Below are 26,313 nucleotides of genomic sequence, written 5' to 3'. Positions count from 1 at the left end.
AGCTGAGATTACCTCAAAGGAACTACAGACAAAATCCATGACGTGGTAATGCAAGACCGTTGAATAAAAATTTATGAATTTGCTCAGGCTGTAGACACCTCAACCGAGTGAGTGCATATTGTCCTGCATGGATAATTGGTCATGAAGAAGCTTTTTGCAAGGTGGGTCCACACCTGCTCAGTCGACCAAAAGCATATTCGGTACAATATTTCAATACAATGTCTGGATATATTTAATCACAAACTGTACAATTTTTTGGCACCGATTTATGACTGTTGATGAAACTGGCATCCAAGATTAAACGACAAATTCAAAACAGCAGTCAAAACAGTGGACAAAGATTGGTGAAAATGCACGAAAGAAGGCAAAGAGCATTTTGTCAGCTATTCAGGTGATGGTCAGTGTTTCTTTGGGATTCTCAAGAAATGATGATCATGAATTACTTGGAAAAAGGCAGAATCATAACTTGACCCTATTCGACACACAAATCGCCAAAGTAGCGTTGATTCAAAAGACTTGTACCAGGCAAATGGTCTACCCCACGGGAGGCCCTAGCCACACGACATTTCATTTCATAACTGGACCCTATTGTGATCTGTTGATAGGTTGTCTGAAACTTGCATTGGCTGTAAAAAGACCAAGCTTGGCACGCAAAAAAGTGCTCTTTCACCATCAGCAATAACAATGCCAAAAGTGCAGGAACTAGACTTTGAATTGGTTCCTCATCAATCCTTTTCACCAGACTTTGCCCCAAATGACTTCTGCCTGTCCCCTATGCTTGCTGGAAAGAAATTTTCATCAAAAGAGGAAGTGATATTTGCAGTCAACAATTATTTTGCAGAGTTCGACAAACTTTTTTTCCAGTGAGATGAAAACGCTGAAGGATAACTGTGCAAGACGCAAACTAGACTGTCAGTGTGTAAGTGAGCTGTTTACGAAACAATCATTTTTTCTTGCTTTTACTAGACTTATCAAACCGTAGCAAAACCCATAATGAATTACTCATGTCATGGCTACAATGTCTATAATGTACACCATAATTGTCAATTTTGCAGTACTTTATCATGTACTTTCCAGCTGTAATTGTGTTTTCAGTTTTTGGACACATACATGGTTAAACTTATGTAAGTAATATAGCCTGTTTTGAATTTAGTCATCTATTCTGTAATTGTTATAAATGAAGGCTTATACTCCCTATATACATTAATCAACTCGAAATGAATTTTTATTGCCATAAAATCATCCACAAAGAGTGTGTTATGTTGCACAACATCTCATTTTACCTGAACAAACACACAACACCACTTTAAGATGTGTAATAAATAAAACTATTGACAACATTTTTTGCCTTACCCACGTACAGTAAGAAACTGTAGCAGAAAGACCTGCATTCTCTGCAAACACAGGTTTCTTTGCACAACAACAACAACAACAACAACAACACATTTGAGCTACTCACACGTATGCGTGGATGCACTTGCAGGTGTGAGTGTTACACAAAATTTTATCAAACTCAGTGATGCTCACGTAGGAACCTCTACACCACTTGGCATGGAATGACCCTACGAGCGCTTTTCATCTTTGGCACTGTGAAACATCTCTTCTACTGAACACATGCTCACAGCTTTTTCAGTATGCTTTTAGTGCCCATGTTAACTTGACTTTCTTGCTTCAAATGATCACTCCTTTCATATCCCTGAATATGGACCGTTCCTCCTGGGACATTAGAGTTTTTAAAATAACCTATTTTCAATTAATTCTATTCCATGTTAAACAAGCTCGAAGATAACATCATTATTTTTGAAAAAGTAATTTTTGGTGATGAAACAAACAAGCTTTTGAACGCCACACCACCAGTCCATGTATACTGTGTTTACAACTTTAAGTCTGTCAACCGTTTCTTCGGCCACACATGCACTGAAATATCAAAGTGAGTTCTTGTTTCAACCCTAAGATGATCTCTTATCAATGATTACTGTACACGAGGTGCAACAATAAGTAACGAGACTAATTTTCTTTGCAAGATGTGGCAACCCTGCAGGCTTGCGTAGGCACAATATCTTTGACCTTGGTGTATAAGCTGCTTCTAGTCCAAGCAGCACATTGATGCAACTGCTCAGACGTGAATTGTGCTGTAATAAGTTACTATGTATTTGTGTCTCTCGTCACGGAAATGAAACCGCATAATATAGCGCAACGGCATGCAATTTCTTTTTGCGTTAAATTGGGTGAAAATGCGACAACTTACGGTAAGCTTCAGAAGGCTTTTGGAGAGGAGGTTATGTCAAGAGCTCAAGTTTTTCGTTGGCATAAAATGTTTAGTGAAGGCAGAATGAATGCTGAAGATGAAGACCGCAGTGGTTGACCACCAACCTCACAGACGGATGTCAACTTGGCCGGGATGCGTGAACTCTTATGATCCGATCGAAGATCATCCATGAAAACGATTGCAGAACTGAACATCAATCGAGAAACGGTTCGTCTAATAATAATTGAGGATTGTGCATCATGATAATGCGCCATCCCATACTGCTGTCAGTACAGCAATTTTTAACCTCAAAACAAATTTCAGTACTACCACAGCCACCTTATTCACCAGATATCGCTCCATGAGAGAGTCAAAACGGCGGTCAAGCGGCACCATTTTCAAACAACACAAGACGTCCAAAAAGCTGTGACGAGGGTCTTGGAGGATATTACAGAAGATGAGTTCCAGAAATGTTACCATCAATTGCAGAAGCACTGGAAAAAGTGTGTGCAATCAGAAGGGAAATACTTTGAAGGAGACAACACTAAACTTGACTAAAACGGTAAGCAACATTTTTTTTTCCCATATCAATCTCATTACTTTATTGTCGCACCTCGTAGACAGTCTGATGAGAAACAAAGATTTTCTGAATTCATTGAAAAAGCAATTTTCCAATTCATTGTTCTGATATACTCTGAGAACCTACTTTTACACTATAGCTAAGTGTTGATGAATCAGCAGCATAATACCTCAGAAGCAAGCTTCGAAGTTATGGCAATGCTTTATTCTGAAGAATTTTCCACAGTGTATCATTAAAAAGTATCTTTATCGGTTGGATTTAAAAGGTACTTTACAATTAAAATAATTTTTCTATTCCTGGTATTTAACGTCTTTTTTTGGAAAAAAAGCCACTCACAGGAAAGATATCCAAGATTTTATGCAACCGTTGCAACGTGTGTAAAAGAAGATACGAGCACAAACTATAAAATAGAAATTAATAGGATAAAAGCATAAAATCTAGTACCATAATTTGAGTGGAAACAGTGAGAATAGGTTAATTTCCAAAACAAACAGACAACTCACTGTCTCCCCACTAATACCAACGGCAATACTTTCTTCCCCAAACTCTTTGTAATTCTATCTGTCACATTTATTTCGTTACATTGGTCGGCTGTGTGAATAGCGCCATTTTAAATGCACTGAGGAATGTTTTGACATCCAGTTACATGATGACCAGCATAAAATTGACCTAATACTCCACTTCTTCCCCTCAATGGACTGCCCAACTTGTATCTTGCAGGAGATGTACTGAACTCCAAGGCCATCTCGGAAGACTTATTTCCATTTTGTGACGTAAAGCTTTAGAAGAGCTGAACTGCTGCCTTTCAGAGAGGGAAAATAACAGCAATTCCATAGAAATATGAGAGACTTTTATATTTTGATTACTATTTACAAACTTCAGGAACTGACTGAGAGCACAAAATGTGGAGTGGTGACAAAATCAAAACCAGTTGCAGTGTAGAAAAACAGAATGGACAGAGTTGACAAGGTGAGCACCTAGGGGGGAGAAACAGTTCCAAAATGTGAACTTTATTTAAAATGTATTTTTCCTCTTAAAATGTATTTTTACTCAACAATATTAAACATAGTAAGAAGAATTTGAGTTCCACATTGCAAGTATTGAGGAGATAATTCCAAAATACTGCAAAGGCAGCACCAAACCCTGGTTGTTATAAAGCTCTTGTTATTCTTTGCTTTTGTGCATACCACACGGAGTCAATACTTCAGTATTTGTCAAATCTGTGGGTTAGTTTCCAATCTATGTTGGAACTACGAGAACAATTAATTTTCTCAAACTTTTGAGTTTTGCTATACATGAATATATTCATGGTTTTAGTTGCAATCTTTATGAGGGATATTCAAATAGAACTGATTTATATTTTGGAAGATAATCTGTGAAAAACTTGTTGATAAGGGTTTAAAAATTCACAATCAAAAGCATGCGACTGCTGTCATAATAACTAATGTACCTCTATAAGTCATTCTGTATTAATATTAACAGAGATAAACATCTCCTTCAATAATAATGTAACTTTATAACATACCATTTTTGAAGAGTTCATTTCCTTTCTCCTTCTCTTCTTCAGCTTTAGCTGGATCAATGTATGCCTTTCGCTCTAATTCTTTTATCTCCCTCTCCACATTTGAAAGCAAAGCCTTCACCTCAGGGTTCCTGAACTCAGACATGGATTTCTCAAATGCAGTTTTTGCACTGTACAGGTCCTGAAAATGGTATCACGAGACAAAGAAGTGAAAAAATTTTTACATTTTGTGTATTTACAAATTGACTGTAGTACACGCAAAGCAAGCAGTATTAATTCCAGCATTAGTTCACAGTTGATGAATGTGACAACAAAAAGAAGTATTGTTACTGTAAATCCAGGAATTGGACTTTCCGTGGAACAGCAGCACACAACTACCAGTAGCAAAGTAAGAACAAGGACGTACTAATACCAATCCTGTAATAGTAAAGATATTTTTCTTTATTTCTTCCATCAATATGTTAAACTGCACTGGAAACAACAACACATTACTTGGAACTTTAATATTTTATCTTTTCACTCTTTCTAACTGTTTGTGATTTAGTGTCTCTTATGTGATGAGACATCTTGTCTATTTTAGCAACAATTGACAGAAGTTCTACAATGCTCGAAATTTACGCATTTCTTAATTATTTTATCGATCATCTTAAATGAAAGGCCATACTTTACACCAGTTACAGTCAAAGTTGAACTCCTCAATGTTTTCTAGTACACGAAATGATTCATATATTTTCACAATCCCTAAACTGTGATCAACTGAATGAAAATACCTAAATGCACATTTCTTTTGTTAGACAAGACAATGGAGCTTGATGGAAATTTATCATTACACCCAGTGCATTCAGATAAAACATGACAAATCCATGGTCCTGACAACCAGCTTTGTCAACTATGATGTGTGGTTAGTAATCCATCTGCGACCATAATGGGCCATTCAATGCACAAAAATTCAAAAAGTCATTATTGGAAGGTTACCTTCTGTATGCGCTAACCTACTTTCAGCCTAATAAGTAAATCAATACAGCAACTGATAAATTAAGAGATAATGGTGTTACCCTTTTTTATTGATACACGATAAATATGACAGTATTACAGTACAAACTGCCACTATGCAATCACTCAACATACCAAGCAAATTCTGAAGTTATCTTTTTACAGAAAATCACTTACCCCAAGTTTTTTGTGGGCATTCCCAATTCTGGTAAAGGCTTTGGCAATCAATTTAAAATCAGCCCTATTTTCTCTCCCAATTTCAATAGCCTTTTCACACTGTTCAATGCATTTTTTATACTCCTTTTGTTCAAAATAGACAGCTGCAACAAACATAAAATAGTGACCACCAGATCTATGACATATCAAGAGTGGCGTAATTTGAACTGTAACAAGCTTTATTACTTAATTTATCACATAGTTCTAAAAACATAAACAACTGTTTGAACTTGTTGAATCTGAATAAACACATAGGAACTAAAGCAATATTATTTTGTCCACGCTACTCTCGGAAAAAAAGAGGGTCTTGTGGTTTAAACACCACAGTGCTCTATTGGGGCATGGGTCCTATTGAAGATGGTATGCCCTTGCCTTCCTCTGATCAGTCATAAGGGGACCTAGAGTTTAATGTGATCTCTAAATCACAGTACAGCTCAGCATTTTGCACATTAAGGAACATTACAGGATATGAAGGATGTAAAATGTGACCAAAAAAAAAAAATAAATAAATAAATAAATAAATAAATAAATAAAATAAAATTCCTAGAAATGGCTAGGAATCAAATTTCGTTGTTACCAGTTTTGAGTGTTTTCTCAATCATCTACAGAGGTGCACACTTAAATCTTTTTCTTTTAATAAAAAAAGTTACAGCAACCTAATATTTCTTCAAATCTTGCACTTTTTTATACCCTTCACTACCAAAATTTATGCAAAATGCATTGTAAACAAGCTCAGGCCGCCTTAGCCTAGGGCATGGAGATCAAGACCACCAGGTCAGTGACATTTTGTACCACAATGGTTTTAGTTCCATAGCCTTTTTGCAGTATGTATTACAGGTATGAAATGGAATGGTTTCGTAATCTGGTATTTGGTCCAGACCTATAAGTGTGAGCTACATCACCCATGCAATCCAGCAATGATCCCATAAGGTATGCAGAATAGGACCTATTTATCAATAATGTCTCCGAAGCACGTAACCCCACAGGGTGACTGCCTTTTTTTTGTAATTTGCTGGATGCATGCCAATTTCTGTCTTCCACTAGAGTTTTTACTCTTGACAGCTTCCTCTAAACTAAACTCTGCCCAAACAGGCCTTGAAGGCCCAATGGTACTGACCGGCCACCTGGTCATCCTCAGCCCACAGCTGTAACTAGACGCAGAAATGGAGGAGCATGTGGTCAGCAAGCCACTGTCCCAATCGTATGTCAGTTTACGATACCAGAGCCACTACTTCTCAGTCAAGCAGCTCCTCATTTTGCTTCACAAGGGCTGAGTGCATCCAACTTACGGCAGACCATATGGTTACCCATCCTAATGCTAGCCCAGTCTGACAGTGCTTAACTTCGGTGATCTGACGGGAACTGATGTTATCACTGCGGCACGTCTGTTGGCTCCCTATAGTACCAGGGAAGTTATCCCATGATGTCTTAACAGATTTCCTACCATCCTGTCCCTTCTTGTCAATGTTTCCCATACATTCCTTTCCTCACGAATTCTCCAGGGAACCTTCTTGTTCCGTATCTTATCAGTGCATTTAATTTTCAACCTACATCTGTAGCACCGCATTTAAAAAGCTTTGATTTTCTTCTGCTCTGGTTTTCCCAAGTCCATGTGTCACTACAATTGTACTGTGCTCCAAATGTAAATTCCCATAAACTTATTCCTCAAATTAAGGCCTATGTTTGATACTAGTAGACTTCTCTTCACCAGGAATGTTCTTTTTACCATTGCTAATCTGCTTTTATGTCCTCCTTGCTCCATCCGTTATGGCTTATTTTGCTGCCTACATAGCAGAATTCCTTAACTTCATCTACTTCGTGATCACGAATCCTGGTGTTAAGTTTCTCACTGTTCTCATTTCTGCAACATCTCTTCATCTTTCTTCAATTTACTCTCAATGTATATTCTGCATCATGAGTTTCTTGCCAATAAACACCAGAGCAATGGAATGCGTACAGAACAGACCGAAGAGATGCAAAACAGGCTACAGCAGCAACCAAATCCTCAAGTTATGCTGATCTATATGCAAAACTTAACACACGTGAAGGAGAACAGGACTTATATCGACTCGCTAATGCAAGACACTGCAAGTCAGACAATGTTTATTGGTTCTACGGAGTCAATGGTGAGACCGGTAATCTGCTAGTTGACTGGAAGAAGGCCAGAGAATGATGGCGCAGCTACTTCAAGAATATCTCAACAGAAGAGTTCTCCCATCCACCAATACCCAACTGCCATGTTGTTTAAGGGCCCGTAAGAGAAATTGCAGTCTAAGAGGTCAAAACTGCTTTGAGGAAAATGAAGCCTGGGAAAGCCACCGGCCCAGATGACCTTCCAGCAGAGTTATGGTGTTCGCATCATTTGAAAGCAGCCGAATGGTTAATGGAACTCTTCAATAAGATCATTGACGCGGAACAAAAACCAACTGATCGGCAGCAGAGCATCACCGTGCCCATCTTTAAGAAGGGGAATCCCGCTGAGTGCACCAACTACCATCCAATTGGACTTCTCTGCCATGCCATGAAAACCTCTGAGCGTGTTCTGGACCAAAGGATCCTTGAGATCACACGAATTTCTAGAAACCAGGCTGGATTTGTGAAGAACTGCGGCACAACTGATGTGATTCATGCTGCAAGACTGTTAGTCGAGAAACATCATGAGAAAGCCAAGCCACTGCATCTAGCATTCCTGGATCTCAAAAAGGCCATTGATCGGGTGGCACATAGTCTCATCTGGCTAGCACTTCGACAACAAGATGTGCCGGAGCAGCTTATTAACTGGGTGCAGTTATTTTATGCACAGCTGAGAAGTTAAGTCTGTACAACCTCAGGACTACCCAAGGACTTCCCCATCACAGTTGGCATCCATCAAGTTTCTGCATTATCACCACTTCTGTTCATTCTTGTAATGGAAGCCGTGACAGCTGATCTGCACTGGCCATTACCATGGACCCTACTTTATGCTGACGACGTGATGCTGGCAGCAAAAAACAAGCTTGATCCGCAGAGCCTAACTCAAGAATGGAGTGACCGGCTGGCGCAACACAGTTTGCACATTAATTTGAAAAAACCGAAGACATGACATCAGACAGACATGAAATTGGAACCATCACAATTAATGGTGAAGATCTGACTCATGTGAGTAAGTTTAAGTACCTAGGTTCCACGATCACCGTTGACGGCCGACTCACCGAAGAGGTCAACACCAGAACTCAGGCAGCCTGGATGAAGTGGCGAACAACAACCGGAGTCACTTATGACCGCAGGATGAAAGCCAATTTAAAATATAAAATCTATCACACTGTCATCTGACCTGTCGCCTAGTATGGTTGTGAGCACTGGCCGACTACAGTTGAGACACAACACCGCCTAAGTATAATGGAAACGGAGATGATAACGTGGACAGTGAGCCTCACTAAGTTAGATCACGTTTTTAATGACGGTTTGGTGTTGCACCAATCCAAGACAAGATGTGTGAGAGCAGTCATTGATGGTCTGGGCATGTTTTATGGGCGGGTGATGACTATTGCCAAGGCAGGTTACACACTAAGTAGTCAGCCATAGACACAAAGGACGACCTAAGCAACGGTGGGCTGTTACAATTCATAAAGACCTTAAATGCAAGAACATCCACCCAGGTGCAGCCCGTGATAAAAGAATGGAGACAACGGACCCATGTAATGGACCCCGCAGGCACGCGGGACAAATGCTGAAGGAAAAGAGAAGTATATTCTGTACTTATTAGACTATTAATCCTATTCAGGAGATCCTGTAATTCTTTACTTTCACTAAGGATCCCAATGTCACCAGAAAATTTTATCACTGATATCCTTTCACCTTCAATTTTAACTCCATTCTTGAACCTTTCTTTCATTTCTGGCATTGCTTCTTCAATGTACAGGGTGGACATTACAGGTGAAAGATTAAATCCCTGTCTTATACCCTCTTTAATCTGAACACTTCATTCTTGGTCTTCCACTCTTACTGTTCCCTCTTGGCTTTTGTACATACTGCATATTATCCACCTTTCTCTACAACTTAATCCTATTTTCCTCGAATTTAGTATATTTTGCAGCATTTGACATTGTCCAATGCTTTTTCTGAGTCAACAAATGAACATGTCTTGATTTTTCTTCAGTATTGCTTCTATTATCAACTGCAACATCAGAACTGCCTCTGTGGTGTCTTTACCCTTCCTAAAGCTAAACTGATAATCATCTAACAAAGCCTCAATTTTCTTTTTAATTATCCCATACATTATTCTTGTTGGCAACTTGGATGCATGAGCTGTTAAGCTAATCACATGATAATTCTTGCATTTGTCAGCTCTCTCAATCTTTGGAATTGTGTGGATGTTTTTCCATACGTCAGATGGTATACAGACAGACTCATACATTCTACATAACTTTGTTGCCACTTCCCCCAATGATTTTAGAAATTCTCATGGAATTTTATCCAACCCTTCTGCCTTCTTTTACCTTAAATCTTCCAAAGCTCATTTAAATTCTGATTCTTATACTGGATCCTCTATCTCTTCCCTGTCCACTCCTGTTTCTTCTTGTATCATGTCATCAGAGAAGTCTTTCGCCCTCATGGAGGCCTCCAATGTGCTCTCCCCACCTGTCACCTCTCTCCTCTGTTTTTAACAGTGGAATTTCCACTGCACTCTTAATGTTATCACCCTTGCTTTTAATTTCACTGAAGATTGTTTTGACTTCTCTGAATGCTGAGCCAGCCTTCCTGTCAATCATTTCTTTTCAATTTCTTCAAATTTTTATGCAGCAAATTCGCCTTAGCTCCGTCGCACTTCCTATTTCTTTCATTCCTAAGTGAATTGTACCTCTGTATTCCGGAAGTTCACCGAACATTTTTGTACTACCTTCTTTCATCGAGCAACTTAAGTTTTTCTTCTGTTACCCATGGTTTCTTTGCAGTACCTCTAACTGAAATTCTCTTTTATTATCTCCTGGCCTTTACCACCCGTAATTATGTACCCAGCCTCTCAATTTATTTCACTTTGTCCCATACATTCTTCAAAGGTCAGGCTGGTGACTTAATAAGCTACTGAAGCAGGACAAATTTAGCTTGCCAAGAAAACCACATCATAATCCACAAACGGGTCCATACATATGAGTAGCCTCAAATATATTTAACAATGCTAAAAAATAAAAACTAACTGTGTAGTTAACTACAGACGACAGATGTAACAGCACTAGTGTCAGTAGTGTGTTTCGCTACACCGACAAAAATTAGCATTATTTAAGTATTTAGTAAACAGCGAAGGTTGGGCTACCACTATAATATAGAAAAATAAAAATTATGTGCAACATAGTAGGTTACCACAATCAAATGCAAATAACTGATGACGTTCCGTACAGCTATCTAAACTGTAGCAAACTCATCAGTCAACATAGCTAGAATCTCTTCAGAAGTATGTCATATAATAGTAATTCATACCTGCTATGTTATTAAGAAAGGTCATATCAGTTGGATCCAGTTCAACTGCTTTGTTATAATGGTTCAAAGCCTCTTCAAACTTTTTCTTCTTGTACGCTTCATTTCCAAGATCTTTTTCTTTCCGTGCCTGCAAGAAAAGGTATATTTATATATCGGACAAAAAATAATATCCATGATTGCAATTTCATTGCCATTATAAATAAGTGTCCACAATTGCTGTCTAGTTTGTACTTGGGAAGAGGAAAGCAGAGAAGATGTAAGAAAGTGAAGTTGTACTTATGAATAATATATTGAAAAGAGAGATGTACTGCACACATTTTAACAACTTTTTAACAAACACTACATGAAAGCAGGGTAGAAGGCCACAAATGAGAGATGGATTCAAGGGGGCAGTAAAATCTGCAGTATTGACAGTGTATGTCGACCGCACATGGCGCACCACTCACACCTCAGCGGAAGAAGACACACACAAATAGGCTGCCAGCACACCATGCTCTCTGCAGGGCTCAACATCAAGTTACAGGTGGCACTATACACATCCACAGAGGACACTGTCTTTGCTTCTACTGACTGCACACAATCTGTCAGTGCATCTTTTTAAGATGCATGAACAATGGACAACCTTGGGCTGCTGTATGTGTTGTCATCTTCAGTTGAATCAAGAAAATAAGAAATTGTTTCTTTGAGTCGTCAAGCTGCTGCTCAAATACTACTATGTGCTAAAGAGAACACTTCGGAAAATGTGTGCACTAGGGTATTTAAAAACTGTTATAATGCTAGGTAATGTTATTTACAATGTGGTTTTATAGTTAAATAAAAAGTACTGGAAACTTCAGTAGTTGCCACTGCATTATATTTCGTGTGACAGTATCCCCAAACCTCTTTTTAGAAAAAGAACGCTGTCATACTGGTTGTGTCTTGGAATTTCGTGCATGTACAAGAATACAATGTATGGGGTATTCAAAAAGTCTCTCTGCAGTGCTGCACGATTGTTAGCCGCGCGTGCCATATGCCGCAGTGAATATACTGAAGTGAAACTCAGTTAAATACATGTGATTAATTTACTGAATATTCATTTATACTTACAAATTTTCATATGAAATGTTGTTGAATACACAATTCAATTTGTCTAATCATGTTTACAAACACAAGCTGTGACATTTCTTCTGTAACAGAAGCAGTGAAAGTGGATATTGCAGTTTTCCATTCATCGATGGATTTTGGACGGTTTTTATAGACAGTTGCTTTCACAATGACAGTCCCACATGGCAACTTTTTTTTATTCTGTACTTTATTGGCTTAATAGATAATCAGTCTTTGAAAAACAACAGGCTATTTTCAGAGCAGCGTTGCACCCCAGAAGAAAAAGAGGTGGTGTTAGGTCAGGCGATCGTGGAGGCCAAAGTCCCTGTGACATTATGCGATCACCAAATACATCAGCAAGCAGTGACATTGAAACACGAGCGGCTGCACCATCTTGCTGAAAATAATCGTTCAGTATTTCACTTAACACAAGTTCTCCTATGAATGGGTACAGAATATCACTGCAGTATTGTCATGCGTTTATTGCTTCATTGAAAAATACGGGACCCACAATCCGACGTCTAGAAATTGCAATCCAAACTCCTATTTTCACAGAATGAAGTGGTTCCTGCTCAATACATAATGGATTTGCAGTGCTCCACGTACGAGAATTTTGCGAGTTCATGTACCCGGATAAATGAAACCACGCCACATCAATGAAAACCTGTTTCATTAAGAATATCCCTTCCATTTCGTTGAACGAAATTTTTGAACCGTTTACAATAATGCAGTCTCTTGCCATGATCAGTATCTTTCAGTTCTTGCACAACTATCACTTTGTACGGGAAAAGTTCTAATTTTTTCCTTACAGCAGTGTGGGCCACTCTGACACTAACATTGATTTCATGGGAGAGTTTTCTTACGACTTGTTCGGACTCACGGTCATTTTATCGGAAAAATCAAGTAGCCTATCCTCGGACAAAACAATAGGACAACCACTTCTTGGTGCATCTGTCACTGAACCTGTACTTCGAAATTTGTTAATCAAATCTCGCACAGTATCGCGATCTGGGAGTGTTGTCTCCAGGAAAACTGAATTAAATGTCTGACGAACCAAAACTGTATTTACTGTCAGCTTTGAACACTTGTTTGACTAAAAACACACGTTCTTCAATGGTTAGCATTTTAAAAGTGATATCGTGAGACAAAGATAGCAGATATTCATCGTGTTTACATGGGGCTCCCAAAAGCAGATTTCTTAAGCCGATCTCCCAATACCGCTTCTGAGTGGTCACGTAAACACTTCAAAATCAATTCTGGAAATACGCTTCTGGTTGCCAGTTTTCAAGTTACGCAACTGATTTTCGCTGTACGTAAACGCAGCTGGTATTGAAACATGCTGTGGTTGTCATGTTTCGCCTTGTTTTTAAAAATTTCGGCGAGTATTGCTGGAGTGGCTTTTTGTACAGTGAAGGATAAGTAGAAATATTAGACTGAAGCTGTTTTCACCTCATCTAACTGAAGAGAAATTGTGATTGTGCAGACTAAATCATAAATTACATCCGCTGTTTTCCAGGTGCCGTAGTTAACTGTGCTAGCAAATCCACTTCAGACCTCCAAATGTAAATGCGACAGCAAAAAATGGTTTCCAAAATTCAGTTCTCGTCTCTCGGAAGATGTGTCGCATGTAAAAGTAGTGATTCAGAGCATAGGACAAGTGATGTACTCAGCCTATAGTAACGTCACTGTTAAGTAGCACAAATACACAAATAGGAAAATTAATTACATAGTGTAGCTACAAGAAGATCTAAGGTTTCACACATAATATCTGTCTTTTTTGCGTGTTACACTTCGATACCTCACACAAATGTGCTGGTAAAATTTTAAGTAATGATGTAAATATCTGGTCTTCTGGGCTCTTAATTCTTCTAAGTGGCTGGCCCTCAAAGTGTTAAAGCTTTAAATGAAAAATCAGCTTTAAATGAAAAATCAAACACATTGCAATTTAAGAAATTCAAATCTTGTTCACACATTTAATGTAACTCATATTGTGTAAAATGAAATGTACTTTGAAAGTAATGCTTTTCACATGACCAATTGCAATATTTTCTCGCGACCTGTTGGAACTCATTTCCACAGTTATCAGAGAGCGCCAGAAAACGGCGTTACTGTGCCTGCGCAGCCACGATGAAATAGGTAGCCCGTACGTTCGACTGTCACTGCTTCCATGTGCCCTGGTACACAACAGAATACGGCTTCATTCTTCTACTGTGCTAGAAGTAAATAAAAGAGTTCTGTACATTCCAGATTACTGTTTACTGATGAGAACTAAATGTGATACGGGAACCAGAGTGATTACCTCATTTAAAACCTTCCCTTCTCTAGTGTCTTCACAGTGCAACTAATCACTGTACGCTGTAAACAAATTTGACAGGTGAATCCTAAAGGCAGTCAAAGAAAACAATTGAATAGCGAAGGGAGTTCCCCAGTTTTAATTTGTCTATATACCCAATGTTAATGTGATATTCATAAAAATATTACAAAACAAGTATCTAAAAAACACATAAGGGAGGCTTTCTTTCTAAGACACCAAGGATGTAATTTGGATCAACCTTGGTGTAAAATAATAACAGCAAAACCCATTAACAACATAGTCCTACAAAAATAAAAAACCTCTTTGCATAGACCAAGAAGTGGCTGTAATTTATGTGACAAATGACTGATATTGATAAGTTCAGGAGGAAATACTTACAGGCCCCACACCCAGTCACTACTACTCGCATTCTCTAGTGGCAGAAACAGGGAGTTACATGTAGTATATTAACATGAGAAATTGAAAAGAACTATGTAGCACCTAATGTACTGACAGCACATTAAGTTGATTTTTAAACTTCACACACAAGTGAAAACTATGTTTACAATACCATCCAACATTTGCATTTTTGTTTTCACTGTCAAATATTTGCATTATCAATTAGTTGTACAATGAGTGACAAATAACTTATCAGTATGTTGAAATGAAATGAAATGTCGTGTGACGAGGGCCTCCCGTCGGGTAGACCGTTCGCCTGGTGCAAGTCTTTCGATTTGACGCCACTTCGGCGACTTGCGCGTCGATGGGGATGAAATGATGATGATTAGGACAACACAACACCCAGTCCCTGCGCGGAGAAAATCTCCGACCCAGCCGGGAATCGAACCCGGGCCCTTTGGATTGACAGTCTGTCACGCTGACCTCTCAGCTACCGGGGGCGGACATCAGTATGTTAACAGTTATAATCTGAAGAAAGTACAATATGATGATAGCTCAATGCATGCTACCTTCTTAAATTTCTAAGTGTGTTGCAGTCACACTAAAGGGAAAACACCACTGACACCACCATCAGAATCCCATTCACATTTTTCTGTACTGCTCGAACTATCAACACATTCTTCCACAACATCTTCATTTTTGGGTGCCTCTCTAATGACACTTGAAATGCTGTTCACAGATCTCACTTGTTGCTTGATGACAGCTTCCACAAGGAGATTCTGAACTTGATAGATGACGAATTTTTTGTTGTTTGCAGCAACATAATTTTTTTATTTGCACCCATACACCTTCAACGCCACTGAAATGACAATAATATGGAGGAAGATTAACAATTTCATGACTGTGCCTTTTAGTAATCTCATCAATTATGATTTTTGGAAATTTTTGTTTCTTTTGTGCCACAATATCATGTAAGGCAGTCTTTTTCAAATCTTCTTCGAGATCCACATTTCATCTATTCAATCACTGAATAATGTAATTTTTTTTGTTGCTGAAGTTATGTCTTCTTATGAACACTAGAATGACGCAGATATAACAATCACTCACAGCTCTATCAAATATGTCACAAGCGATATCTCAAACCACTTCTGAAAAACTACATGTCCCCTTTCCACGATGATCACGCATTTTTTGGAAAAAAAGGGGGAGTTTGCCACAAAACCATCAGATGTACCCGAAGTGTAGATATTTCCAGCAGATAATGTCACTGTCCCCTTGGGCATTCTAGCACTCCAGCCTCTACGTAATGAATGGCTGGTATTAATACAACTTTCATCTAGCCACACTACACTTTCAAATGTCAAATCCACTATCTTACACTGAAATCTGCACCACAATACAACACCATCTGTCATTTCCATTAATATTTTACTTCCTTTAAATAGTGAATAGCTCAATCTTATGTCTGCGTACAGCACACAACACGACTACGCTGCCTTTTAGATCTTTTTGAAGTGACGCCACCAATTTAGATGGTGTGGGCTGTTCCCTTCTCTTTTATAGTAGTGTATACATGATGACGAACAGTGTCTTTTTGGAAATCGCCGAAAGCTGTCACTCACTTCTTACTCAGCAGCTTTTTGCCTGATGTCTGCAGCTTTGCTGTGCTACTCTCATCACAATCTATATTGTACTGTTCTCTCCATACTGTTAAAACAGTATTCTTTGCATAGTTTCAGAACTGTTGCAGTCCTCTTTAACAACCCGACAAACAGGAAATAAGGTCACAAATTTTTCTTTCTTTCTCAATGTAGCCCATCAACAAACACACAACTTTGCACACTTTCCTTCCACCATTACACTTCTGTGTTGGGGTTGCACCACTCTTTGCAATGGACATGGTTTGAAATAAAACAGAAGTGATTAAACACCACCAACACAAAAAGCAAAGTTAACTATGAACTAGGTTTCTAATTGGATAGCACTGGTTGCACATAAGACACTCATTTTACTGATATGCTACAGAGCTGCACATGTGTCTTGCAGCACAACCTACCGGCTCAAATGCAGTCCATCTCTTTTCTTTGACACTAACTTACCATAACTTTTGTCTAGACTGTGTATTTATCAAATGATATTACCGGTTTCGATTGTGTTAGTTATTGTATGTAGATAGAACTTTTTACAAACAATACATTACCTGTCTATTCTACATCTGAAGATGATTGCTGGCACAATCAAAACCAGTAATATTTTATGAAGACACAATCAAGATAAATAAAAGTTATTCTAAGTTAGTGTCGAAGAGACGAGTCTAGTTGTTCTATGTAGCATTTCTAAAGATAATTCAACCTTTAACTCTCTTCCCACTGAGGTCAAATTTGTGGAGGCTATAATCCATTAGATCAATGAGTATGATTTCGAGAGCAGTTTAGTACAGTTGAGAAACATGTTTCAGTGCAGTTTTGACAGTAGGTGTGACACTCGCTGTCTTCTGAAGCTTGATATTTCCCCACGTGTTACTGACTCAAGGGTTCATATACTGCAAATAATTGTACATATAGAAAGTTGGGACATTATCAACAGACTGTTCTTTTGGTTTTAATCAAAGGAAGCATATGACACAGTACATCAGCTATTCTTCAATGCTGTTGTTCATGAGGGGCTATAACCTGAAGATTATTTGGTTGAATGTTGATGCTCACAGGTAATACAACTGTCCCACTTCCAGTGTTTTAAGTTAACAACACAAATAATATTAGCAAAGGTGCATACCTAAATAAGCTCAATCAAACAGTTGAAGCTTGTGCTCCACAGGTTGCTTGCTTGCTGCTAAAACTAACCAGACTCCCTGTGCAGAGATTTAGCTGTTAAATGCAAGCAGTTAACCAACCAACCAACCCCATTCTCCCTGACATACAACATTCATTCTGTTTGCTTAATGATGACTGTTTAAGAATTCTCAGAACTTACAATTATAGAGGACTGTGGCACTGATTGGCTTCGTATCAGGAAATGTGGGTTTGCCTAACAAACTCAACCACTAAAGACAGCCCCGCTCCCAAAATGACATTATTCTGAATGAAAAAATGAGCATTAGTTATGTTTCTGAAGAAAATTCTGATTGAGAGGTATGAGGAACAAGTAGACAACAAATAGCGAAGCACAGGGAATCAGAAGTTCTGCAACAAAGTTGGATGTCATCAGGCACAATCACAAGCATTTCACAAATAAAAATAGACACAAAATAATTCATAATAATGCTCCAGTCAATGTAACATTATTAGTTTTTCAACTGACAATAAATTTTACTCTTGAAGCAGTACATTCAAAGCACATGGCAAAAATATAAACACATATGAACAGAAAAAACACTGAATGTATGATTAATCACAGCTGAAGTTTTTAAAATATTTTACAATGCAAACCATAATGTACAGAAAAAACTTACTTTTATTTGGCTTTCAGAGAGATTTTCTTTTGTCTTCTCTTCTTTCGGTTTTGTATTCGATTGTGAGTGGTGTTTTGGTGTTTCGGGTTTAGGGGGTATAGGTTCAGTTTCCATTTCTTCATCTCCATGAGGATCAATGTTTAATCCAAGTAAAACACTTAGTGTTGTTAAAATTCGTGTATCATGTAAATGGGTCCTGGAAAAAACAATACAATTACTTCTATGATCTGAATTCGGCAAAATGTAAATAGCACATATAGCACAATGTCTCACCCTAGGCTATTTGGATTATTCTGCAGTTCATTTATCAATTTCACATAATCAGGATCTTCCAAATACGCTCGAGTACGAGGATCATTTCTCAATTTAATAAATAAATCTGGCATCCTAAATGGGTTTGCCATCCCCTTCTCAGCAAACTGTTGAGCTTTTACATCTTCCAAGTCTTTCTTTAACTGGGCATTGTCAGGTTCTTTCTTCAGACCCTCTTCATATGCTTTAACAGATTCAGCTAGACGGCCCAGATATGCTAAAGCAGATCCTTTCCTGCTGTAACCCTGAAACAAAAGATTAGATTTTATCGCAAAAATTCACCACCAATATAAATCTGATACTTGAAACTTTACTGAAAGTTATTGAATTTCTGGAGTGTATATGACATTGCAGGCTTATCTGCCAGAATTAAAGTTAAAATTATCGCAGATCAGGCAAATGGACAAAAATACATTTTTTCTCATTGGGCACTTTTGTACAGCCCCTTGCAGTTATTCAGTAAATAGCAGATACTTGTGTTTTGATAAGTGTCATGTCTTCATGTTACTGACAATTTACAGCATAAATTTCTTCCATTTCCAAGCGAGAAAGCATTACCAAATCATCATGTAACAAGCATGCACCCGAAAAACGGTAAAAAAATAAAAAATAAATAATAATTTTCCAAGGACTATGCACACATAGTGCTTGTGCCCAGTATGAAGCAGATGACTGTGTCATGTGCAGATTGGAGGCAGCCTATGAGAGATTGGTATGGTGATGCCAATAATAGGCTCTTCACCTCATGAGGCCTATAGGCATATGTTGGAAAATACAAAGAGACAGCCCTTCCTTCACTTTCTGTGTGTGCCTGATATTGATGGCTTTGTTATCAATATGTACAATACTTTTTCACCCATTCATTATGTTGAAATAGTTATTAATGATTTTATCTGAGATATACATTCTTAGTTGTGGCAACAGACAAATCAGTAAGGCAACTCTAGGTCTACATTAGTTTAGAAATTTGGCTTTCATTTGGCACAACTAATGAATGTGAGTACAAAAATCTTGGTTGAGGCAATAAAGATATTCTGCAGTGTTGCCTAAGGCAATGATTTTGTGTGAATGTTATGGGTACACAAGCTGAAAAATGTTTGCTAAAGATAACAGATTTATCTTTCCTAAAGCTAAAAGATTTACATTTGCTAAAGATAACTATGAGCTATTTTAATTGATTTCCTATTAATCACAGTAAATTACATACTATACATCAACAACGTTTCCTTGCATGCTAACTTCCACTGATCAATATATAAGAAGATACTCAAAATCAGCTACACTTTGCTATCTTAACTCCCACGATAATTCAAAGCACTCATTCCCAATGCTCTTTGGGGTATGAGCTTAGGCAGTCACCTCACAAAATTTTGCCCATGTGTACGATTTAACAGATAATTTCAGCACCATAATGTTTTCACGGTGATCACTATTCTTTATAGAGACGAGTTCTTCTGGGACTGTTAAAGAGGAAGAGGAGGAGGAGGAGGAGGAGGAGGAAAAACTGCTGTTGTGACTAACAGTGTCAATTGCTTAAGAAAAATGCAAATTAGGAACAATAAAAACTTCTGTCTGGGGGCAATCGTCCAAAATGGGAGCAGAAAATATCGACTGCTAACAGGCCCTCCAAGGTGAGTACTATTAAACATTAATTTTATGCAACACCGTAGAAGTTCTCCCTAGACTACTCAATAAAAATTTGCAACACTATTTCTCAATAAAAATGTGCAACACTTAGCTTCATTTGAAATTTTAGACAAGTCAAAATGCTGCTACTGTGGTACTTGCTCTACTTACTTTCAAGCGGAAGGGAAAATGGTGGATGAATAACTGGTATAAGGAGCATCCAAAATTCACTCGCGATAACCAAAGGATTGAGGATGAATGAAATAAATGATCACGAGATTTTGTTACACCTTGAAAGATCCCACACTTGATAAATCACAGAAAACTCCAGAAAACTGAGGGCCCACTTGACGATCCCAAAGCGTCGATGTCGGTTCGTTGGTGTTGGGGAAGGAGACCAGACAGCGAGGTCATCGGTCTGATCGGATTAGGGAAGGACGGGGAAGGAAGTCGGCCGTGCCCTTTGAAAGGAACCATCCCGGCATTTGCCTGGAGCGATTTAGGGAAATCACAGAAAACCTAAATCAGGATGGCCGGACACGGGATTGAACTGTCGTCCTCCCGAATGCGAGTCCAGTATCTAACCACTGCGCCACCTCGCTCGGTGTCGATGTCGGTGATTACCTTTATTGTTCATCATAGTGATGAGGACATGACAATATGATCCTAATGTAACGATGCTCCAACACTGTCATATGGAAGACGACTGACAAGATCTACATCTAGGATGATATAGTCAGCTCCCATATGAACTTCTGAAACAGAGGGTTGCAGTTTCTCCAGGAGAGGAAGCAACACCATGAGCTGTGCAATGTGCAATAACAGTTACCATCACTAATTGGTGAGATCTGCAACACACTATCCAATGACAATAATCACCACTCCACATTGCATGCAGTGCAGCTTAGGTCAGTATTATAGACAAGGAAGACTAGGTAGATGAAGAGGAGAAGTGAGAAATGAGAATGTGATAAGAATTTGACAGAGCATTCAAATACTTAAAACCAAATAGGTCTTGAATAGGTGACATTCCCTCAGAACTACTGACATCCTTCGGTGAGCTGGCTATGACAAAACTACTATACCTGGTAGGCAAGATATGTGAGACAGATGAAATACCCCCGGACTTCAAAAAGAATGTAATAATTCCAGTTACAAAAAGGCAGCTGCTAACTAGTTGCATATTACCAAACTAACAGATTAATAAGTCATGGTGCAAAATACAGACACAAATTATTCACGGGAGAATGTAAAATCTGATATAAAAGTCGACCCTGCTGAAGATGAATTTGCATTCCAGAGAAATGCAAAACCATGAGAGGCGATACTGACCAAATGACTTATCTTCACAAACAGACTGAAGAAAGGGAATCTACATTTATAACATATTTAAATTCAGTTAAGGCTTTTGACAATGCTGATCTGAATAAACTGTGAAATTATGACGGTGATAAGAGAGCAAAACATTATTCACATATCTACAACTTTTACAGAAACCGAATTTCGGTTATAAAGAGTCAAAGGCCATGGGAAAAACGCAGTAGTTGAGAATGACAATGAGCAAGTACCATATTCTACGGACTATAAAACACTACCGACTGTAAGACACGTCTTAATTTCCACACAATTTTTATAAAAAATAACGTTTTTACGATTTTTATTAGCAGATTGCAAAGCAACACTAAAAAAATTCTCAGTTTATAAAACCGAATTATCTTTAAAATCCCTGAAAATCTTCATCTGAACCTTCTTCCTCCTCCTCCTCCTCCTCCTCCTCCTCCTCTTTGTTGTCCTCTTCATATATAAGATGGTTTTGACAGCCATCGAGAGCTTTACTTATGCTGCACTCCTTGAAAAAGTTAACAATAACATTTTATCTCACTCTAGAGCACAACTATTTTATCCCATGACACACTTGTTTGATTGCAGCTCATTTTAAAGCTCCCTTTAGCGTAAATTCATGTTGAGTTTCCCCCAACATCTATTTTTTCCATTCCTCTTTCACATATGGTTTATTTATCGAGACATCAAGAGATTGCAATTCTGAAGTAAGCCCTCCCAGAATAAAAGCAAGCTCTATACTTCCCTATCTCAATTTCTCTTCCACAAAATTTTTGAAATGACTGCTAAACTGATCTAGCACAAGAAGAGAACACTTCTTCACTAAAGTACCTTTCCTTCTTTCTCACACTCCGCTACTCATCCATAATTCCATACCAGCCTCATCCATTCAAGCCTTGTCATGTAAGTGATCAAGAACACTTGACAGTATTTCAGAAAGTTTTGGCATATTTTTGTGTTTGAAAACGATCATTGGATTAAGTTTAATATAATCAGCACATTCATGAAAGAACAACAGTATAGTGCATTTTTTCAAGTCCACTTGTTTTAATAGTTGCAGTTTCAGCACTTTTCATGACAACAGTTCTGTTACATCAAAATGTCAGAGGCATTTCGCATGTATTCATTATTTGGCTAAATTCCACATTGGTTTTCTTTCAGTCTTGAATGATAAGGCAATGGTAAGGTAATACTTTCTCTTCAGACTCTTGTGAAATTTTCTGAGATATTTTGGTTTTGGTTCACAAGCTACGTCCATGATGCTTCATACACTTGCAGCACCAACCAACTCCACCCTTTAAGTCTGTTAAATTCCACTGTAGTGCTAGCTTACGAACATGTATTTGTTTAATTTTTGTATTAATTCAAATGCCATTTTGACGGTGTCCTCGAGTGCATTTCAATTCATCACATTCTAGTTTTGGCCATTTTGCATCCAATACACTATCTGCATATTTAGACTTCATTGTTTTCATTTTCTTCTTTACTAGCCTGCCAATCGCAAATGTTTTTCTTCTTTTCTTTTTTCTTCTGTTGGTGGAGGACCGAAATGCCACTCAGCTAATCTGTTTCCATGTTGTTCTGCATATACTATTGCTTTCAATTTATAGTCCACATCATATGATTACCTTTTATTTTTTTCCATTACAAAACTAGCTGCTAACAAAAATATTGTACTGTTACTAATAACACAAACTTCCAATTCAAGTTGACTGGCACCGTAGACTGCAATGACGCAGTATAGGCTGGACAGTGTTCTGGATTTGTGATGTGGCAGGGTGAGAGGGAGACAATGTTAGCAAGCTTGTGAATCCCCGCAACTCATATTCATAGCACTGGCACACTGCTGTTGCCAGCTGAATCCAATGTTGGCAGATAGAGACTTTTCTGCGGCATTGAATCTGTGGTCATTTTTCAGACCGTGGAAATTTAAAATCAAACACTGGACATTTATGTATTAATTTTTAGCGAAAGACACACCTGCATATTGCAGGCAATTTTTCGAACAAAAAAGTGTGTCTTATAGTTTGTAAAATGCGATAGTAAAGGAAGCCAAGGAGAAATTTGGATATAGAATAAATGTTCAGGGAGAAGAAATAAAAGTTTCAAGGTTTGCCAATGACACTGCAATTCTGCCGGAGGTAGCAAAGGACTTGGGAGAGCAGTTGAATGGAATGGATAGTGTCTTGGGAAGATATTGAAAGGTGAACATCAATAAAAATAAAACAAGAGTAATGGAGCGTAACTGAATGAAAATTGCATGATTCTGAAGGAATCTGAGTATCAAATGAGACACCAAAAGCAATTATGAGTTTTGCTATTTGGACAGCAAACTAACTTACACGGCTAAACTAGACCTAGTATAAATTGCTGACACATACAGAAAAATAGTATTTCTAAAAGAGGAGAATTTCTATAGTTGGTATACATTAGAAGCCCCATTCTGCATTTTTCTGTCCATATGTGAAAGCTAATCTCATGAACTACTGTAGAGATTTTGCTGTAGTTTTCACTAACAGACTGTTTGACTCACGAGGATGTTTTGGACTATAATTTATTATTGCTATGCCAGGTAAGTCATCCAGCCATAGATAATTAGTTAGGCAGGTCACTGGTCTACCATAAAGTGAAGTATTGTCATACAATGCAGACATTCCCATTCGGTATTAGTACCCTTGGTGATTTTTGTTTTATGGGCATTAGGCTATTGTCCAAGGCCTACCACTATGCCTAATGTTTCGTCTTCCAATGATGTCAGCAGCTACAATGAGTTGGAACTGTTTCGCATGCAGAACTTATTTGAGATTGTGATTCCTTTCTGGATTGTTACCGCCTCTGATGATGTTTCCAGCATTGGAAGACAAAACATTGGGCAGAAAAGTATGACTTTGACTATGGCCTAATGCCCCTAAAAAAAAATTAGAAAGTTTTTTCTGAAGGTATTTGTCTGGGATGTAACATTATACAGAAGTGAAACATGGACAATAACCACTTCACACAATAAGAGAATACAAGCTTTTGAAATATGAAGGCCAAAAATTAGACGGATAGATTGAATAACTAATGGAGTGCTGAACTGAATTGCATAAAAAAAATAATGGCACAACTTGATTAGAAGAAGGGATCAGCTAGTAAAACACATCCTGAGGCATGAAGATATTATTAATTTGGTAGCTCAGGGAAGTTTGGGGGTAAAAAGTGTACAGAGAGAGAGAGAGAGAGAGAGAGAGAGAGAGAGAGAGAGACGTGCTCGGTACAGTAAGCAGGTTGCAGTAGTTATTAACAGATGAAGAGACTTGCGGAGGATAGAGTAGCGAGGAGAGCTACATCAAACCAGTCTTTAGGCTGAAAACAACAACATAACAAAACTGCAACATTCATCTTTTTAAAAACATGTAGCAAAGTCTTGATTCCATGTAATTAACTGTATGTTCCTGATATTAAACTCGCACAGTGTAGAACATGTTCTTTGTTTAACATTTATTCTCTCTCTCTCTCTCTCTCTCTCTCTCTCTCTCTCTCTCTCTCTCTCGTGCGTCACACAAGGTATATAGCTGTAGAAAGACACTTGTAAACAACTTGAGCAAATGTACATCTGAAAGATACAGAAAAAGTAGGGAACATTGTTAACTGCAGATTCCAGAATGAAACTTTCACCCCTGCTACAGGTTGTGCAATGTGGTGAAAGGGCCATAAAAAAAACTGTGAATGAAGCCTATAACAAATTTTATCTGATACAAACTGCTCCATGAACACGACCTTTATATATTTCTTTACTGAAAGATGTTTGTGTATATAAGGCAACACATTTTTAAGCATTTTGTGTACTGTACTCCAAGCAGTCAGAGATACTACTTAATTTTTCAGTTTTAAAATAATTTTGGTTACAGCACGGTCCAACCAATATACTGACAAGTCATACCCAGTAATAGAATATAAAGGATGTTGGTAATTTAAAAATAAGCACGCAATTCAACTATGAACTATATGGTACAAGGTGGGGAACATCAGCATGAACCCTACGTTCTTCTGTTCACAATCTTGTCTTCTCAACCATTGAATATTAGGTTCTAATTAGCCTAAACAGCCCATGTGCACAGAAGTGAGATGTCCAACTAAATATAAGAAAGATGCTGGTGGTATTAAATCAACAGAATGGAGGGAGGGAGGGAGGAGGGGAGGGGGGCAAGAGAGAAAGAGAGAGACAAGAGGTGTGTGTGTGTGTGTGTGTGTGTGTGTGTGTGTGTATATAGTGAATATTTACCTTTCCTCTCATTCCACAATTTGTATTCCACCCGAAATATTACAAGATTTCCATTACTAGCACATACTGTTCAAAAATTTGTTTCAGATTCAGAATCACTATTAGATCATATACAAAAATTTACAGAAGTACTGTAATGTTTGCCACACATTCCACTCACAGCGTAATGATAACTGACTTCATTTTTTCCGCAAATGGGCAGTTCAGCACATCAACTGATTCTGATTGTGATACAGTATGAGGAAAAAGAATGGGAAAGAAGTAGTGTAGTCAGAAAAATGTGCATAGGCCCTGTTACAAACAAATTAGTCAAAATGTGAAGTGGAAAAGAACGTTATTACCGAAATTTGTAGCTTGTTAAACAAAGAAATTTTCACCGCAGACACACATTCCTCATACAAAAGCTCCTCAAAATAGAGATCATCAATGGAAGACACAAACCACATCTCTGAATTTCACATCCAAGGGCAAAGATACAAGTCTGCTCAAAGTTCTGTATACACCCGTTAAGTGCTCTCTCTCTCAGCC

General features: G+C 38.1%; 1 protein-coding gene across 1 annotated transcript in view; it reads right to left on the bottom strand.

Moving 5' to 3' along the window:
* The window catches only part of LOC126416341 (stress-induced-phosphoprotein 1), a 51,652-nt gene that overhangs the window by 9,382 nt on the left and 15,957 nt on the right, over nucleotides 1-26,313 (bottom strand). The window contains exons 3-7 of the mRNA XM_050084013.1: nucleotides 18,516-18,799; nucleotides 18,243-18,438; nucleotides 11,017-11,143; nucleotides 5,521-5,663; nucleotides 4,354-4,531 (exon numbers count right to left, since the gene is read on the bottom strand). Coding sequence (XP_049939970.1) covers nucleotides 4,354-4,531; nucleotides 5,521-5,663; nucleotides 11,017-11,143; nucleotides 18,243-18,438; nucleotides 18,516-18,799 — 928 coding nt within the window. The remainder of the gene's footprint in view (nucleotides 1-4,353; nucleotides 4,532-5,520; nucleotides 5,664-11,016; nucleotides 11,144-18,242; nucleotides 18,439-18,515; nucleotides 18,800-26,313) is intronic.

This window comes from Schistocerca serialis, chromosome 8 (assembly GCF_023864345.2).
Source record: "Schistocerca serialis cubense isolate TAMUIC-IGC-003099 chromosome 8, iqSchSeri2.2, whole genome shotgun sequence".
NCBI classification, from domain to species: Eukaryota; Metazoa; Arthropoda; class Insecta; order Orthoptera; family Acrididae; genus Schistocerca; species Schistocerca serialis.
Note: the sequence above shows the minus strand (reverse complement) of the source record. Positions and strands in the feature narration are given on the sequence as shown.